Below are 17,500 nucleotides of genomic sequence, written 5' to 3' on the forward strand. Positions count from 1 at the left end.
TGCTCGTTATGTTGGCAAGAGAATTCGATCCTCAGAAATATCACCAGTCTAGTAACAATACTAACGATCTGCAAAACATTCAGAATACATATAAGATCAATCTTAGTGACGTCAGCTTAAAATGCGGGTTTGAAATATATAAGGTTACTGGACCAAGTGTTGAATCAAAGCAGCCAACAATCAATCTATTTGAAGATAAAGTATTTGAGGGCTATAGCAATCAAGGAAAGGCTACTGCCATCCTTAGTACTCTTATTAGTCCATTTTTAGTGTATTTACCTAATATTGGCAAAGAAATTGTTGCACCAGCTGAAATAAATAAAGCTTGGGAAGAAGCGTGTAAAAAAGTAGAGGCTATACCCGATATTGTTGAGCCTTTACCTGATGTTGTTGAGCCAAAAAAAAAGAAAAAGAGACCAGTTAATCATGATGCAGAAGAGAAAACACTTAGAGAGTTGTTACCAAAAAAGCAAAAGCAGGACATATCAAAAGTAGACCAAAAAGTCAAAGTTTCCTATGATGAGACTGTAAAAGAAAAAGCAGATTATGTGCCTTTTGATTACTCTGCTGTTGATATGAAAAGATTTATTAATAAGTCATCTAGCTCTATTCCTTTGGATGCTTACCAATCTCAAGATGTTAAAATCGGAAAAGTTATAAAGACAGGAGTTCGTTCTAAGGCAAAATCGATGACTTTTAAGCATTAATATTTCAAAAGATTTTTAATTTTTATTGAGTTTTATTGGTTTAGTTTTTAATTTGTATTTTTTCCTTTGAAAAATCTAAAATAAAAGCTATAGACAAAATTTTCTTGGTAATAAAAAGTTAATTAAGTAAGTCCAAGTACTTTATTTGAAAAATAAGAATAAAATTTTTAGAAAGTAACAGAAATTATTAAGTTTAGTAAAATAGTAAATATATAAATAAATATAAAAACTAAAAAAAAACGATAAGTTATTTGGGTTTTTATTTCCTTTAGTTATAAAATTCTTTTTTATATATAAATTTATTGACCTAAGAGGATTAGGATTTTTTTAAATTAAAAACCTGAGTACCAGGATGCTTTACAAAGAAATTAGTGGTAGTACTGGTTATTTAGTGGGGTGGATGTTCTCAAAGATAATCTATATATACTGTTTAATTAACTATCGTAGATTACTGCTCTACTGTACTTGTATAGTTATTTAATATAACATCAAAGTAAAATGTTTATTGATAATTGTAACGTAATTATTTTATTATCATTTTAATCTCTAACTTATACATTAAATTTTTTTTTCTTGTACTTTTCAATCGAACAACTTTTTGTGTGATTTTATTTTAATGTGTCATATTAGGCTGAAGTATTACAATGTTTTCATAATATATTGTTTATTTCTAATTAAAATGAAATAATTATGAAATTATTTGATTTTTAAAGTTGTTATTTTGTGTGTGTGTGTGTGTATATATATATATATATATATATATATATATATATATATATATATATATATATATATATATATATATATATATATATGTATATATATATATATATATATATATATTCATATTTGCTCGCATAAAATCACGTTTCTTTCTCAGATATGTTTTTTATTTAAGTTGTCTATAAATCTTTAGGATATAATATTTTATAAAAAATAAAAATTATATTTATTTTTTATTTCTTTAGCAAAGAAAAAGGTTTTAATGTTTGAGCAAAAGTTATGTTTAAACTAACGCAGAGAACATTTAAAAGTTTTGACTGGCTTTTAATTAAAAAACCAAGTCAGCGATTATGTTCAGTTTTATCTCAAGTTCCCAATTTAAATATTGATAACTCTTGTGTAGAAAGATTAAAAAGTATTATAAGTAATGACAATTTTTTGAGAGTTCTTGTTGAAGGTGGAGGCTGTTCAGGGTTTCAATATAAATTTGAAATTGATAATAAAATTGATCCTGCAGAGGATATGATTTTTGAAAAAGACAATGCTAAAGTTGTAGCTGACAAAGAATCTGTTAAAATATTAAATGGAGCTACCATCGAATATCATACTGACCTTATTCGAGCTGGTTTTCGCGTTTCAAATATACCTAAGGCAGAAAAAAGCTGTTCATGTGGAGTTTCATTTTCAATAAAGTTATAAAATAAATTTTTTTTTTTTTTTTTTTTCACTTTTTTATAAAAATATATATTAAATTGTGAAAGTTTATTTATCAAAAAGTTTTGTAATTAACATAAACATAAAGATTGTTTTTGAAAAATAAGTTATTTGACTTTAATTTTAAGAATATTTGTTTGCTTTTGTAAAAAAATAATTTTCTTGGCTATAATATAATCTTATTGATATATATTACTATTATTACATGTTTTAGTATAAGAATTCTTTTTTTTTGTAAATTGAGGGGTTGGGGAAACAAGTTTAATCAGTGGAATCTAAGTTAAAATGTTTAGTTCTGTTTAGGTCTGTTTATATTTACTATATATTTAGTTTGATTTTTAATAATATTTGGGCATTTCCATTTCTGTGCGTAATTTTTTATTTTTCTTTGTTTTAACAATTAAAAAGTGGGGCTTAAAGGAATATGCATACTATTTTGATTTTCTTAAAGAACAATTATCATATTTTAGGCTACCTGGATACCTACATATTTTTATAATTTTTTTTTTTTTTGGTGTAATAATATTGCAACAGTTTGAAAATTATGCAATATTTTTTTAAACGCTTTACTCTAGCTAGAAATAATTGATGCCATTTCTCATGGAAAATATATGAGTCATAAAAGAATAATATCTCACTTGAAATAACAAGCTGTGAAATACTCACAAGCATTTTCATAAAAGTTGCTTGTGAGTATTTCACAACATGAAAAAACATGAAATTAACAAATTCGCAACTGTGATCAATTTGGAAATCGCCAGTTTTATTTTTATGAAAATAATAGACAAAACATATGCGAGTTTCCATGCATGATTTTTTGGAAGTGCCCATTTACAATATATTTAGTTTGTAAAACTAACACTGTTTACATACATTATTCCAATTCTGTTAATGTACCTAATTTGTTTAAGCTGGGTGTAGTTAAGATATTAAAATATTATTATATCTGTAATATATATATTGCTGACCTAGACTTAATCCCATCAAACAATTCAGATTTATTTGCTGAGAGTATTAACATAACATGTTTCTGAGCCCAATTCAGATTTATTTGCTGAAAAACCCAGAGTGAAAATAAAATTTTTATTTTTTCTAAATCTTTAAAAAATGACGATCACTTTTCTAGATTAGATAAAGATTTTAAATACATTTGTTTTTTAGGTGAAATGAATGTTATAATAATATAACCAGTTCTGATAGGTCAATTTTCTTTATCATAAACTCTTTTTTGATCAGTATTCATTGGTTTTATATGAAAATTGATGGAAGTGTTATTTGACAAATATATTTAGTTATTATGCAACAGAATAGATTAAAACTAGAATCTTATGTGGATTACAGGAGTATACAAAAAAAATTGTAATTGTATTTTTAGTTAATACTAATCAGCAATATCAATCTAAAAGCTCCAAAATGGTGCTCTTTAAATCTTGCATTTAGATTTTTAAAATTTATTAAAAGTAAAGAAAAATTTCTTTAAACATTAAAAAAACTTGACAAAAAAAGCTTTAGTATAATACTATTGTTTAGATATAATACACTGATAAAATCATGTGAATTCCAAGTTTTAGAATTCAAATAAGTTATAAATCACTTTAACTATATTGAGAGTGGAATTACTGTCAATATGTAATCAGTGATATTTTATGTACCAATTTTATTTCCTGAGTTGTAATTTTATATATATATATATATATATATATATATATATATATATATATATATATATATATATATATATATATATATCCTTAAATAAGGATAAGCTAAAATAACCTTAAATAAGGATAAGTTAAAACAACCTTAAATGCATTTTTATGTTGGTTTGGTTTTTATTTATCATTTATTATATTTATAGAAAAATAAGATGCAAACCCCTACAAATAAGGATTCAAAATTACACAGTAAGTTGATATCACCAATGCGTACTCCTGATTTATTGCAGAAACCATTAGTTGACAGCACAGTTAAGCGGAGAGTGTCTGATGTATGCGTATCTTTTCATAAATGTATACAACAATGGGAATCAGATAATCTATTAAGTTTTAATACAGCAAGTACTCTATGCAACTTATACAGTCAGTGGAACTTTTTTGATGAGGAGGAAGAAAAGATTGAAGAGCTTTCAGAATCTTTACAACGAAAATACTATGTTAAGGTTGCACTACAACGTGAAGATTTGCTAAAGCAGCTAAAAGGACATCGTTTAAAGTTAAAGATAAATATTGAAAAGTTAACTTCACTTGTGGATAGCTTAAAAGTAATTTATTACATGAGTGCAGCTTCTGTACAAACACTCCAACAGAATGAGCCAGAAAATATGCCTGTTGTTTTTACAACATGGACTCCTAAGATGTTTTATATAAATGCTAAACTAATTTTAAACATGTACACTAAGGAATATTTGCTAAAGGAGCGTCTTTTTGACCATTTTTTTGCTTTTCGATTAAAAAAAAATGAAACCACAAAAGTTGGAATTTTGACTCAATGCATTAGTATTTGGCTTCACCAACCTTATATCGAACCAAAGATAAAATTTTTGCTAGATTCAATGCTTGTAGAAGCTGAACTAAAATAAATTCTGAAATTGCACATTGTTTACACTTTTACAATTATAAATTGTTAATTGAAATTATGCAAATATAACTTGTTTTATTAGTTTTTAATTTTTTTATCATGTATATACATTTTTGTTACTGCTTTGTTTACTAAGAACATTGAGCTTTATTTGTAGAATACACTAACATTTTTAATTTTAGTTTATAAATAATATAACTAAAATGGTTGAGACAGAGGTTGTTCGTAAGAAGCCTGAAATGGTTTTGGTATTTATATATATATATATATATTTGTTTATAACATACAAATTAAATTATAACATACAAATTAAATTTATTTGAAATTTCCCACACTTTGATACACAGGATGAGTTGGACATGCCATATGAAGAAGAAATTTTGCGACATCCCTACTCTGTGAAGTGCTGGTTAAGATATATTGAACATAAAATTGGAAATGGAGGAAAAGATCATGTTGTGAATTTAATTTATGAAAGAGCACTTAAAGAATTACCTGGAAGGTTTATCTGTTTCTTATTTCTAATTGAAGGAATGCTATAAATATTACTTAAATCAGTAAAATAATTTTTATATATGTAAAATTATTATTGAATTAGTTAATAGTGATTATTATCTTTTATTAGAAGTAAAATGTAAAATGACGAAATAAAAAGTCAATGTATCTATTTTAGCTATAAATTGTGGTACAATTATTTGAGACTGAGAAGGAAGCAAACCAAGGGAAAGTAAAAATTTTGAAATTTATATAAATATTCTCAAGCATTATATACATATATGTATACATATATGTATATAATGCTTGTGTATATATATATATATATATATATATATATATATATATATATATATATTTCATGTTTATATTTATACAAAACTTTTACTTATAGATGTATTACAGATCCAATTTATGCAGATGCAAATAATGCTCATGAAAGAGCTCTGGTCTTCATGCATAAGGTTTAATAAAATTTAATTTTTTCAAATAAAAAGAATAAAAGTGAGTTATGTAACAAAATGCAGACCCCGTTTTCAAAAAATCCAGAACTTGTTATTTATAAAATGGGCTATTGTTTTTAAAATATAGAATCTGTATTCATATATTTTTATATCAAGACATTTCACAGGTTCCAAATATTAGCACAAAAAAATAATCATTTTATAAAAGTTTTTAATTCAAGATTTTACTGTGTAAAAGATTTTTTATGAAAGAAAAATTTACAATTTTTTAAATTTTATTATTTTTAAAGAATTTTTGGAATACTGTTATTTTACAAATTGAACAATTAACTTCATAACTAGGGTATGACAAAGTTATACTCTAGTTATGTGGTTAAATGTTGAAATATTGCTATAGCTTAGCAATAAAGATATTACACATTTGATTATATTGCCATTGTCACTGCTTGCAATACTTTTAAAATAATTTTTAAAAATTATTAATTAAATTTTTATTTACTTTTGAAAGATATAATTATTTAGTAATTTTTTAAAAATGTTTTTAAAAAGGTTTAAAAAGTTTTCTATTTGATTAATCAAACTTTTTTTTTTATTTAAAGATGCCGCGCATTTGGCTAGACTACTGTCAATTTCTTATTGATCAGTGCTTTGTTACTCGAACACGTCATGCTTTTGATCGTGCATTAAGAGCCTTACCTATTACCCAGCATTCAAGAATATGGCCAAAATACTTGGCGTTTGTCAATAAGCACAACATTCCAGAAACAGCTGTTAGAGTTTACCGAAGATATATAAAGGTTAAATTGATTATTTAATATTTAAGCTGTTATATAAAGGTATTTGTTAAATTGATTATTTAATATTTAAGCTGTTATATAAAGGTATTTGTTAAATTTATTATTTAATATTTAAGCTGTTATATGTCAGTATATACTAATTATTCACACTCTTGAATTATGATTATTTTACAGTACAGTGCTAGAAATAATTGGCAGATCAACAATCAATGATTGTCTACTTTTGAAAAAATGATGTTTTATCTCCCATCTTAATTTTGGTCAATCGAATTTGATTTGCTAGAATTGCAAGGCAAACTTTATAATAAAAAAATACTTTTTTTATTATAAAATTTTTTTCTAAATTCAGGTTCATAAAATAGATCTTAATGACGTATTAATCCAACATGGATAAATATATAACTTTATTATTTATTATTTTGTTATTTTGAAATAGTGAATCAAAATTGAAAAAAAAGTTGCAACTTCCCCCTCACCTGGGCAAGTTGCAACAGTGAATGGGTAAGTTGCAACACAATACTTTGAAAGTACAAGCCTTGCAGAATTCACAGAAAAGTTACTAGTTAATCTGTAATTACTATTTGACAACAAAAATTATGTTTAAAAATTATGTATTACAATAAAGTAAGTTGTATTTTTATTGAGCTGCAATACTTTTATTATGCAAGACTTCACATATACCTGGCTTATTTAGTAAACTGATAATTTCTTTCAAAGATTTCAAATACTGAGATTAAATAACAAGGATTATTATTTAAACTAATTTATTATTTTAAATCCAAAGTGTTTTTGTAAAAGAAGTATTCTCTTAGACAATTAACAATAAATTATTTTAGAAAAATGCAAGAGACATTTTTAGTAGTTCTGTTTTTAGGATATAAAAACAAAATAACAATTTATTTAAAAAAAAAAAATGTTTAACTAAATTTTGTAAAAAAAAAAAAAAATTAAACTTAGATAACAATAAAAAACATTAATTCAGAAACAAACAAGTGTTAAAGAAACTAAAGAATTACATTTCAATTCAACAAATCAGATTTCTTAAAAATTTTTGTTGTTGTTGATGTTGAAGTAATAGCAGGTTTTTGTTTTCAAAAATTTCTTCATTAAAAACAACTTCTATTACTTTAGAAATAATTAGAAAAGTGCGTAAAATCAATAAAAACCTGCTGTTATTTTACCCCAATTTACCCCAACCAATTTAATACAATTTACCTTATAGGCATCATGATCACTCTAATCAGTGTTTATAATTAATTAAATCTAATAAAATGTGTAAGCATTAATTAAAACTAATAAAACAATCTTTAATTTACAGTAGAAATAAAGTGTGAAAATATTATTGAATAAGCAAAAATTTGATTTGAAATTTGAATAACTTGAAAAGTATTATTCAGTAATACAGAATGATAAAAAACACTGAATAGATTTGATTGGTGTAATAAACATAATTGCAATCATAATTTTTAAGTCAGAAAAAAAAATTAGATTAGTAATTTAGTAAAATTATATGATAGTTAATTAGAAAATTAGAAAATTGAAAAAGATGAAAATTAAATGTTAATGAATTTTTATGAATGAAATGACTTTTTTTGAATGAATTTGAAATAACAACTAGAAATGTTAACATTTAAGTCCAATAATAAATATAGCAATCATTAGAATTTAAAATAGTTTTTAACTTTTACTTAAATTGTTTAATTTAAGTAAAAGTTAAAAACTTTCTTACTCCTGATTCTATTCTCTATCTCTATAAATCTCAAATCCATGGAATACTGTTGCTATATCTAGAGCGGATCTTCCAATGAATAAGAAAGATTTTAACTTTTACTTAAATTAAACAAATTAAGTAAAAGTTAAAAACTATTTTAAATGTTTAATGATCTCGAAAGTTTGAGATCATTAAACATCAAAACTATGTAATAGTTTTTGTTTAAAGTGTTCAATTTGATTAAATAGAAAGTAAAAAAAAATTATAATCATAAAATAGAAGCAGGAAAAATACAACAAGTGATTATTTCATTTAATAAAAAATTAGTCTCTGAAAAAAAGAAGACATTTTGTTAAAGTTCTTTTTACTATTTTTTTTGAAGAAGATTATTACTTTTTCTTATTATTTTGAATCAACCAATTTTTTTTTTTCTTTTAAACATTTTCACTTCCAACTAGGCTGCAAGCAACCACTATTAGAATTGAAAGTTACTGGAAGAGAATAGGTGAAGTTTATAAAGTAAGATAACAATTTTTGACTTAAATTTGACTTAAAAGATTGTAAATTATATGAATCAGGAAAACAAGATAAAGGAAGCAAATTTCAAGGAACTGATGTTTGAGGAAAAAAACTAGATAAATAAGAATTTTTGGAGCTCTTAGGAACAGTCACAGTAAAAGGATGAGATTTAGTTAAATGAGGAGTAACACAAGAATGAATTTTAGTAAATGGCACAAGAGATGCTAGCTCTTTAGATCAGTGCCCATTTATAGTATTTATAGAAAAGAGAAAGAGAAGTAACATTACAACAATGTGATAATGGTTGGAGGTTGGCTGTAAGAGCAGGTCCAACTATGTTTACAATGCGTTTTTGCACCTTGTTTAAAAGAGAAAAGTCATCATTGGAAGATCCGGTCTAGATATGGCAACAGTATTTCATGGATTTGAGATTTATAGAGATAGAGAATAGAGTCAGGAGTAAGAAAGTGGCAAGCACAATAAAGAGATGCAACCTTAGCAGATGCTAATTTTGATATATGGTTTCCAAGAAAGATCGGAAATAAAAGTTAATCCTAAAAGACAAAGGGTAGATGACTCATCGAGTGCATTACTGTTCTTAAAATTAGATCTAGATTGTAGCGATATCGATTAGTGATTGAAGAATAGTGCTGTCCATTGAGGGCAACTTTTATGCTACTAATGATAAAAAAAGGCTCTATCTTAAAGATGTTACCTGGTACATTGTAAGAAGAGAGCTTATGGAGAAGACCAGCATGCCAATCTTTATCAAAGGCTTTAGAAATGGCTATATCAGGTAGGATGTGATTAGTGGAATCAAGAGATGAGATTGATGAAAAGTTCTTGGCAAACAATTAAGCTTTGTCATTAGGTGAGGTAACAAAATCTGAGAGGAGAAATAACAGATTTGTCCTTATTAAAGACACTGTTAAAAATTCTCTAGAAGTCTCTGAAGCCTAGTTTTTGAGATGAAATACAAGATTTTGTGGCCTGAGAATAGCGGGCTTTGGTGTTAGAGAAAATCTTTTTACAATGGTTTCTAGCAATTGTAAACAGGCATCTGTTTCCTGGAAAATTGTTTTGGTGATAGATATGAAAGTAATGGTTGTGATTGGAAATTACAGCAGCACAATGTGAGAAAAAACATGGAGAAGAGTGAGCTCTTTTTAATAGCAATTTTCTTTAGTAAAGAAAAGACCCGCTGGGAAAAAAAAATTTTTAATAAGAAATCAATATCTAAATCAAAAAATTTTTTATCCTTAGTGTGTTTTAGTTAAAAGTAAAATTTTGGTTTTGGTCGATTCAAAATAATATGCTAAAAGTGACTATGCTGAAGTGAAAGGATTTATTGATTGTTAAAAGGAGAATATGAAAATTTGTGTTTTATTAAAAGATTATGCTTAAACATTAATTTTTTTAAATCAGTGGTTTTTTTTGTGGATTATCAGACTTTATAACAATATGATCCTATAAAATATTTTGCAAACTTAAGAACACAACTTTTTGATTACGATATTTAGGTGAAAATTACAAAAATTAAATTTGATTGTCTGAAAAAAAACTTGATCATCTACTTTTCAATGTTTTTCATATCAGCCAATCAGTGTTGATTGGCAACCTTTAAATAATTATTTCTAGCACTGATCGTATTTACTAATTATTTTGAAGTTTTTATACTTTAGTACAAAATTCAGTTAGTATACAATATAAATTATGTATGAACATAGTATGAGTTATTCTGTAGGTATGATCAATCAGTCTTTGTTTTGATAACATAGCCAAAATAAGACTTAATGGTGACTAAATGTGACTTAATAAAATGTGATTTGTCAATGATGCAATTTGGTTATGGTTTTTAAGTTATGTGACATGCATAATGGTTGCAAAAAAATATTTTTTAATTTACAGCCTATATAGTACATGATGTAGGGGATTTTTTATAGATAATTTTCAGATGCCAACAGCTAAGTTGTGCATGTTAAGTTTTTGTTATGTCTTGGAAAAATCATCATTGTTTAGGAATAAGAACCAAAAAAGTGTTGTCACTCTAAAATATAAAATGCTTTATAAATATATTTTATAAATATGGCTAACAGATGAGAGAGAGTTCCAAAACATTGATGCAACCTTATTTCGATGGGGAAATAACTCATGATTTGCAGCAGTAATAAGAGATTGCTAGAGCTAGAGAATGGAATATGGTGTAAGAAATAGCAAGCACAATAAAGAGAGGCAACTTTAGCAGATGCTGGTTTTGTAATGGATTTTATATATGGTTCCAATGAGAGGTCAGTAGTGAATGATAATCTCAAAGATTTAAGGGAAAAGACTTACGGTCGTTATAATTTTTCAATAACATTTTTTAATTTGCTTTATATAAAAGAAAACAAAGTTGGTTATCCATTGAAACATTGCAATACTAAATTATTTTTTTTTAATATTATATTTTGATTTGGTATTATATACAGATAAATAATATATTTAAAGTATAAAAAATATATATTTATTTATTATTATTAAATCACATAATTTTATTGAAATATTAAATCACATAATTTGTTTGACATTTTAAATTTGTTTAAACATTTTTAAAATTGATTTAAAGACGTGAATTTCACTAAATAAAAATATTTTATCAGGTTTTTTGTGTTAATCTAGTTTTTACAATACTTTATGTACACATTTTTATTTTTTTTTTATTTTATTTTTTATTTTTTATATTTACCTGTATGTACTATTAAAACTATTTTTTATTTAAAAATTTTAAATTGAAAATCAATTTAAAGTTTTTTTCATTCAACTATTGACTATGACTTTAATCTAGCTTAGTTTTAAATTAAATTAGTTGATAATTAATTTATTAGTAAATTAATCATTTATTTTTTACTAAATTCATTTTTAATTTAAAATAAGTAATTTGATGCAAATAAATCAACTGCATCAAAATAATATTTTTAGTCGCCCTTCAAGAAAATCGGTCAACTGATGCCATCAGGCAACCATGTCTGTATAGTATTGATGTATCCTATGAATATTGAAGATAAAATTGTTATTTATTCTAATAATTAATAAGTAAACAAATTATATAAATTATATAACTAAATATATAACCAAATAAATTAAATTATTAGCAAATAAATTATCACTGCATTAAATAACAAGTATTAATTTGGTCGATATTTGTTGAATCTTTATGACTTGGCCTGTAGCTCAAGGGTATATTTTCTTCTTCAGGTTTTAAAAACATTCTTGTTGTAGTCTTTCAAAGTTGTAGATTTTTTCATCAAATCATTCAAATCTTATTTTTTAGCTGGCTGGAAAGTGGCGTCAGATAATTTAATCTAAAACTGGAGAATTTTTGAATCTTCATTCAACAAATCATTGCTATCTAATCTTGTATCTTTCTGAGAGATTTCAGTTTTTTTTGTTCATTGAATAAGTGTGATGAACCATTACTCTTAACATATGAAGTCTGGCATCATTAAGTCTAATTGCAAAATTAGCTTAATTTAGAAAAATAAGTGGTCTGAGAAGTACTTACTTTTATAATGTTACTATATAATGTTACTATATTATATGTTATTGATGTTATCAATATTATTTTTTATATTATTATTATTACAATATTTATTTTATACAGGTTGAACCTGAAAATACCGAAGCTTATATTGATTATTTAATGGAAATTGGATGGTTGGATGAAGCTGCGTCCAAGCTAGCTTTTATTATTAACCAGGTATTTAAATCTCTAAGTACTAATATATAGATAAATATTGAATGAAATATGGATATATGTGTGAGCCTACTTGGACCACCAGCTACCAATAATATAAAAGAAATATATTTTACTTCAATTTCATAACAAATAAACCTCTAAAAGCTAGTCATTGACAAAATATCATATGTTTTTTTTCAGGATAATTTCGTTTCTAAGAAAGGAAAATCAAATCACCAGGTAATTTTTTTATTATTTCTGTTTATTAAAAGGATCCCTGAGTGCCACGACAAGTAGTACTTATTTTATAAGTAAACATTAGAAAAAATGTTTTAAAATTTTTAAAACATTTTTTCAAAAGAAGTTATTTATCAAGATATTAACAAAGAACATTTCATATTTTTTTTATTTTTTATTTTTGCAAGTACAATTTTTGGTTGCAAGTCTATTATTAGGCTCATAAATCTTATAGTTAGTTATAATAATATTTGAATAATGAGGTGTGATTTATTTTTTATTGGTTTAGTTTACACGATTAGTTTGAGTTTTCCTATTTTCAGTTTTTAGTGGTTATAAAAATAAGTTCGCACTAGCGTTTCTATAATGTAACTGGAGTTTTTGATGAAATGAAAATTGTAACTAAACAAAGCAATTGTAAATAACAATTGTAATTAAAGAAACTGCTTTTTTAATTTTAAATTTGTGATAAGTAATTATCCAGAATGAGTTTAAAATATTTGTACGACTCAATAAAAAATAAAAGCGAAAACATTTTTTTTAAGGTTTTAAAGTTTATTTAATGCAATACTAATTTAATTTTTTAGTAAATTGTCTTTTATAGTTCCTTTTAGACGATCTAATCCAGATTTCACCCCTCTAACAGGCTCTTGTACGCATTCCATATCAAATTTAGTTGAACATTTTTTTATTCTCCTTTTGAGTTGATTAGTATCTGAAGCACACCAGTTATTGTTGTACACTATCTCTTTCAATTGAGACCATAAGTCCTCAATAGGTCTATACTCTAGCAGATATGCAGGGTTTTTTTCCTTAGATACTACTGGAACATTGTTTATAACTCAATAAGCTGTTTTAACTCAATAAGCTGTTTCAATAATGTGCCTAGTGCATATTATCCAAAAAAATTAAAAATTTAAATCTAGCTAAAGTATGTAATTGTGATCAGAATGGTACTTTTTTAATAATGGTTTTTTCTAAACATTCCTTAAATCTTTAAATCCTATCCAAACAAGTACTTTAGATTCAAACTTGGGAGTTTTTATATATTTTATTGATGCAAGAGCATTTGTTTTATCCTCAGCATAATAATAAAATCCATTTCCATTAATAGTTAAATGTGAAAAAGTAAAATTAGATTCACCATCCAAAACCCAATCATGATTCTTGTAATTCATATAATAGAAACAACATTTTCTTCTCGCTTCCACCATATGAACAAAACTTCTATCTGTTTGTTTTTTTTAAACAATTAATCCTTAGGTTTACAAGTATTTATAGCAAATTTGTTAAAATATTGCATTCTATCTATAAACAACACTGTTTGAAAGTTGAGTTAAAGCAATTAGACTTTTTTTAATTATTTGCTTTGCAACCTCTTCTTGTCATTTTCTTATAACCTTTAATAAAGATTTTGGTAAAAATGGTAAGTCAGAAAAGGATATGATATGGTCTTTTCAAACAATATAACAAGAAAACTGAATTTTATGCATTTTTAAATTTTAATATATTTCATTTTTAAAGAAATAATTAAATAAATAGTCCCTATGATTTACCACCATTAAAACATAAAATTGACTTCAGTTAAAATTTTCAGCTAACTTTCTTTGTGATTCATAAGAAAAATCCATCAAAGTTTTTTGTTTTTTTTTCACCTACATGACCAAAACAAAAGTTTGTTATTTTTAAAAAGTACAAATAAAATTTTTAGATTCTATTAGTATGACTTTTTGCTAAAATGATTTCTTGTTAAAATTATGTGTTTATTAATAATTTTTATAAATGATAATGTTTATTAGGTGTATTTGTATTTAATGACAGCATTTAATGACAACATTTATAATCTTTTCAAGACTCAAATTATTTTCTATTTAATTATTTTTTAATCCAACAAACTGTTATCTTAAAATGTTCTATTATCTAATTATCTAAAAAAGTATTATTTTAAAAGTTCAATTTCATTATTGATATTTTTTTTTTAGAAAGTCATAATTAAAATTCTTTAAAAAATATTTTTTTATTGGAATCAAAGATTAACTTAAAAAGTCAAAAAAGTCTTAGCACTTGGGGTCAAAATTTCAACAAATTTAATATAAATTTTTAATTATCAATTTTATTTATTAGAATCAATGTTTTATAATCTTAATTATCATTAGAATCAATGTTTTATAATCTTTTTATAGTTGTGGCATGAACTCTGTGAACTTATTTCAAAAAATCCTGAAGAGGTAAATATGTTTTTTAAATTTTTCTAGTGTTGATTTGGTTCTCAGTATTTCTCACTCTACAGTGTCTCAGTATGTCATAGACTATAGTGTCTCAGTAAGTCACACACTACAGTGCCTTGGTAAGTCACACACTACAGTATCTAAGTAAGTCACACACTACGGTGTCTTGGTAAGTCACACACTACAGTGTTTTAGTAAGTCACACACTACGGTGTCTCAGTAAGTCACATACTACAGTGTCTCAGTAAGTCACGCACACAACAGTGTCTTGGTAAGTCACACACTACATTATCTCTATTATTGAATTAAAAACTATATTATTCTTGCACATTGATCAAAAGAATTTGGTCTTAAACTGAAAAAATTTAACAACATTCAAAAATTTCTTTTTTTGGAAGTTAAGTTTAAATTAAACTTGCTGTAAAATAAAGCGCAAACAACATAAAATTAATTTCTCTATCTTTTTTTATTTTCTATTACAATACAATTATAGAAATAGTAATCATCACTGGTAGTTGTTACTGGAAGTTTACTTTTATATTACTGTGGTTACTATTATTATTATTGTTTTTGTTATTGTTATTATTATTATTATTATTGTTGTTATTATTATTATTGTTATTATTGTTATAATTGTTATTATTATTTTTATTATTGTTGTGTTACTGTGATTGATGTTTACAATAGTAAAATATTTGTAAATAAATTAATGTTTTATTTAATACTGGTTTCTGTAGGTCAAGAGTTTAAAGGTTGCAGATATTATAAATGGTGCATTGCGACGTTTTACTGATGGCCTTGGACAACTATGGTGTTCACTTGCTGATTATTACACTCGAGGAAGTCATTTTGAAAGAGCAAGAGATGTTTATGAAGAAGCTATTCAAACAGTAATGACGGTCAGAGATTTTGGAGAGGTATATTTCTTTAGATTTTCATTTATTTATTATTTTTTCGTTTTGATTATAATGTCTACTCAGAATGATTAATGATTTCAATGTTTGGTAAGGTGAATATGTTGACAAATGGATCTTTGAGAAAAACTAAAGGTTTTTTTTTTTTTTTTAACACAAGGTAATATTATATCTTGTAGTCATTATAAAACATTATAATTTTTGTATAGACATATACCCACATCAGATGCCCTAAGAAAAAATTTATTGAATTTTAATGAGTTTAAAATCCACTTTTTTATAAAATCTTTATTGATATTTTTTTTATTAAGTAATCTCTTTTTAAGACATGTTAAAAAAAAAAAACAAGGATTCACTTAATACAAAATGCATTTTTTCCAAATGTTTGATAAACATTTTTTATAATAAATAAAAAAATAAAATAAAAATGTTTTCAAATTGTTTTGAAAAGGTGTTCGATGCATATGCTCAATTTGAAGAAAGTATGATAAGTGCAAAAATGCAGGAATCAGAGGAAACAGGTCTTGATGAAGATGGTGAAGTAGATCTGGAGTTGAGACTTGCTAGGTTTGAATTATTAATGGACAGAAGACCTCTTCTTTTAAATAGGTAAATATTGTTATTGTAAAGGGAAAAAAATTATTTTATGTTAATTTTTTAATTCAAGTGATTTTGTTAATTAAAAAATACATATGATGTTAATATAAAATTATACATTTTTATTATTTATTTAGTGTTTTACTTCGACAAAACCCACATAATGTTCATGAATGGCATAAACGTGTTCAATTATACGAAGATAAGCCTCATGAAATCATAAATACTTACTCTGAGGCTGTCCAAACTGTTGATCCAATGATTGCTACTGGAAAACCTCATACTTTGTGGGTAGAGTTTGCTAAGTTTTATGAAAAACATGGGCAGATTAAAGAAACCAGAATTGTGTTTGAGAAATCCCTTAAGGTAAAATATAGACATGTCGAAGACTTAGCAAATGTTTGGTGTGAATATGCAGAAATGGAAATACGAAATAAGTAAGTATAGTTGTTAATTTATATATATATATATATATATATATATATATATATATATATATATATATATATATATATATATATATATATATATATATATACATATACATATACATATATATATATATATATATATATATATATATATATATATATATATATATATATATATATATATATATATATATATATTATATATATATATATATATATATATATATATACATATATATATATAATTGAAACCGTTATTTCCATATCTATCAGCAAAACAATTTTCCAGAAAACAGACATCTGTTTACTACTGCTAGAAACCATTGTAAAAAGGTTTTGTCTAATGCCGAAGCCCGCTATTCTCAGGTCATGAAATCTCTTATTTCATTACAAAAATTAGGCTCTCGTGACTTCTGGAGAATCTTTAATAGTATCAATAATAAGGGCAAATCTGTAATTCCACCTCTCTTGTATGGTTCAGACTTTGTCGCTTCACCTAAAGACAAAGCTGAATTATTTGCTAAGAACTTTTCATCAATATCATTTCTTGATTCCACTAGTTGCATTCTACCTGATATAGCCGTCAAACAGGTTGATCCATTGCTTGACATTCGTATTACTCTAACTTCTGTATCTAATGTGATACCTTGCTTAAACTCTTCTACAGCTTG

General features: G+C 24.9%; 4 protein-coding genes across 4 annotated transcripts in view; all 4 read left to right on the forward strand.

The window, feature by feature from the left end:
• Positions 1-806, forward strand: part of LOC100209380 (ribosomal oxygenase 1) — a 120,448-nt gene extending 119,642 nt beyond the window's left edge. The window contains exon 9 of the mRNA XM_065805460.1: positions 1-806. This exon is cut by the window's left edge and continues 1,242 nt beyond it. Within this exon, the coding sequence (XP_065661532.1) occupies positions 1-707 (707 nt within the window). The 3' untranslated portion in view covers positions 708-806.
• Positions 807-1,709: 903 nt separating this feature from the next.
• On the forward strand, positions 1,710-2,129 carry LOC100205979 (iron-sulfur cluster assembly 2 homolog, mitochondrial). The gene has a single exon (XM_065806727.1). It carries the CDS (start codon positions 1,710-1,712, stop codon positions 2,127-2,129), a length of 420 nt encoding a protein of 139 aa, XP_065662799.1.
• Positions 2,130-4,005: 1,876 nt separating this feature from the next.
• Positions 4,006-4,802, forward strand: LOC100209528 (cyclin-dependent kinase 2-interacting protein). The gene has a single exon (XM_065805463.1). The coding sequence runs from the start codon at positions 4,012-4,014 to the stop codon at positions 4,720-4,722; it is 711 nt and encodes a 236-aa protein (XP_065661535.1). The 5' UTR covers positions 4,006-4,011; the 3' UTR covers positions 4,723-4,802.
• Positions 4,803-4,838: 36 nt separating this feature from the next.
• Positions 4,839-17,500, forward strand: part of LOC100211944 (pre-mRNA-splicing factor SYF1) — a 34,816-nt gene continuing 22,154 nt past the window's right edge. Inside the window, exons 1-11 of the mRNA XM_065805462.1 lie at positions 4,839-4,969; positions 5,069-5,223; positions 5,395-5,448; positions 5,611-5,680; positions 6,280-6,477; positions 12,348-12,443; positions 12,624-12,662; positions 14,843-14,887; positions 15,625-15,804; positions 16,253-16,410; positions 16,536-16,835. Coding sequence (XP_065661534.1) covers positions 4,925-4,969; positions 5,069-5,223; positions 5,395-5,448; positions 5,611-5,680; positions 6,280-6,477; positions 12,348-12,443; positions 12,624-12,662; positions 14,843-14,887; positions 15,625-15,804; positions 16,253-16,410; positions 16,536-16,835 — 1,340 coding nt within the window. The 5' untranslated portion in view covers positions 4,839-4,924. The remainder of the gene's footprint in view (positions 4,970-5,068; positions 5,224-5,394; positions 5,449-5,610; positions 5,681-6,279; positions 6,478-12,347; positions 12,444-12,623; positions 12,663-14,842; positions 14,888-15,624; positions 15,805-16,252; positions 16,411-16,535; positions 16,836-17,500) is intronic.

Source organism: Hydra vulgaris, chromosome 09 (genome assembly GCF_038396675.1).
Source record: "Hydra vulgaris chromosome 09, alternate assembly HydraT2T_AEP".
Taxonomy (NCBI): domain Eukaryota; kingdom Metazoa; phylum Cnidaria; class Hydrozoa; order Anthoathecata; family Hydridae; genus Hydra; species Hydra vulgaris.

What these genes read in the sequence shown, in the direction of transcription:
- LOC100205979 (XM_065806727.1), top strand. Translation starts at nt 1,710, where the DNA reads ATGTTTAAACTAACGCAGAGAACATTTAAAAGTTTTGACTGGCTTTTA.
- LOC100209528 (XM_065805463.1), top strand. Translation starts at nt 4,012, where the DNA reads ATGCAAACCCCTACAAATAAGGATTCAAAATTACACAGTAAGTTGATA.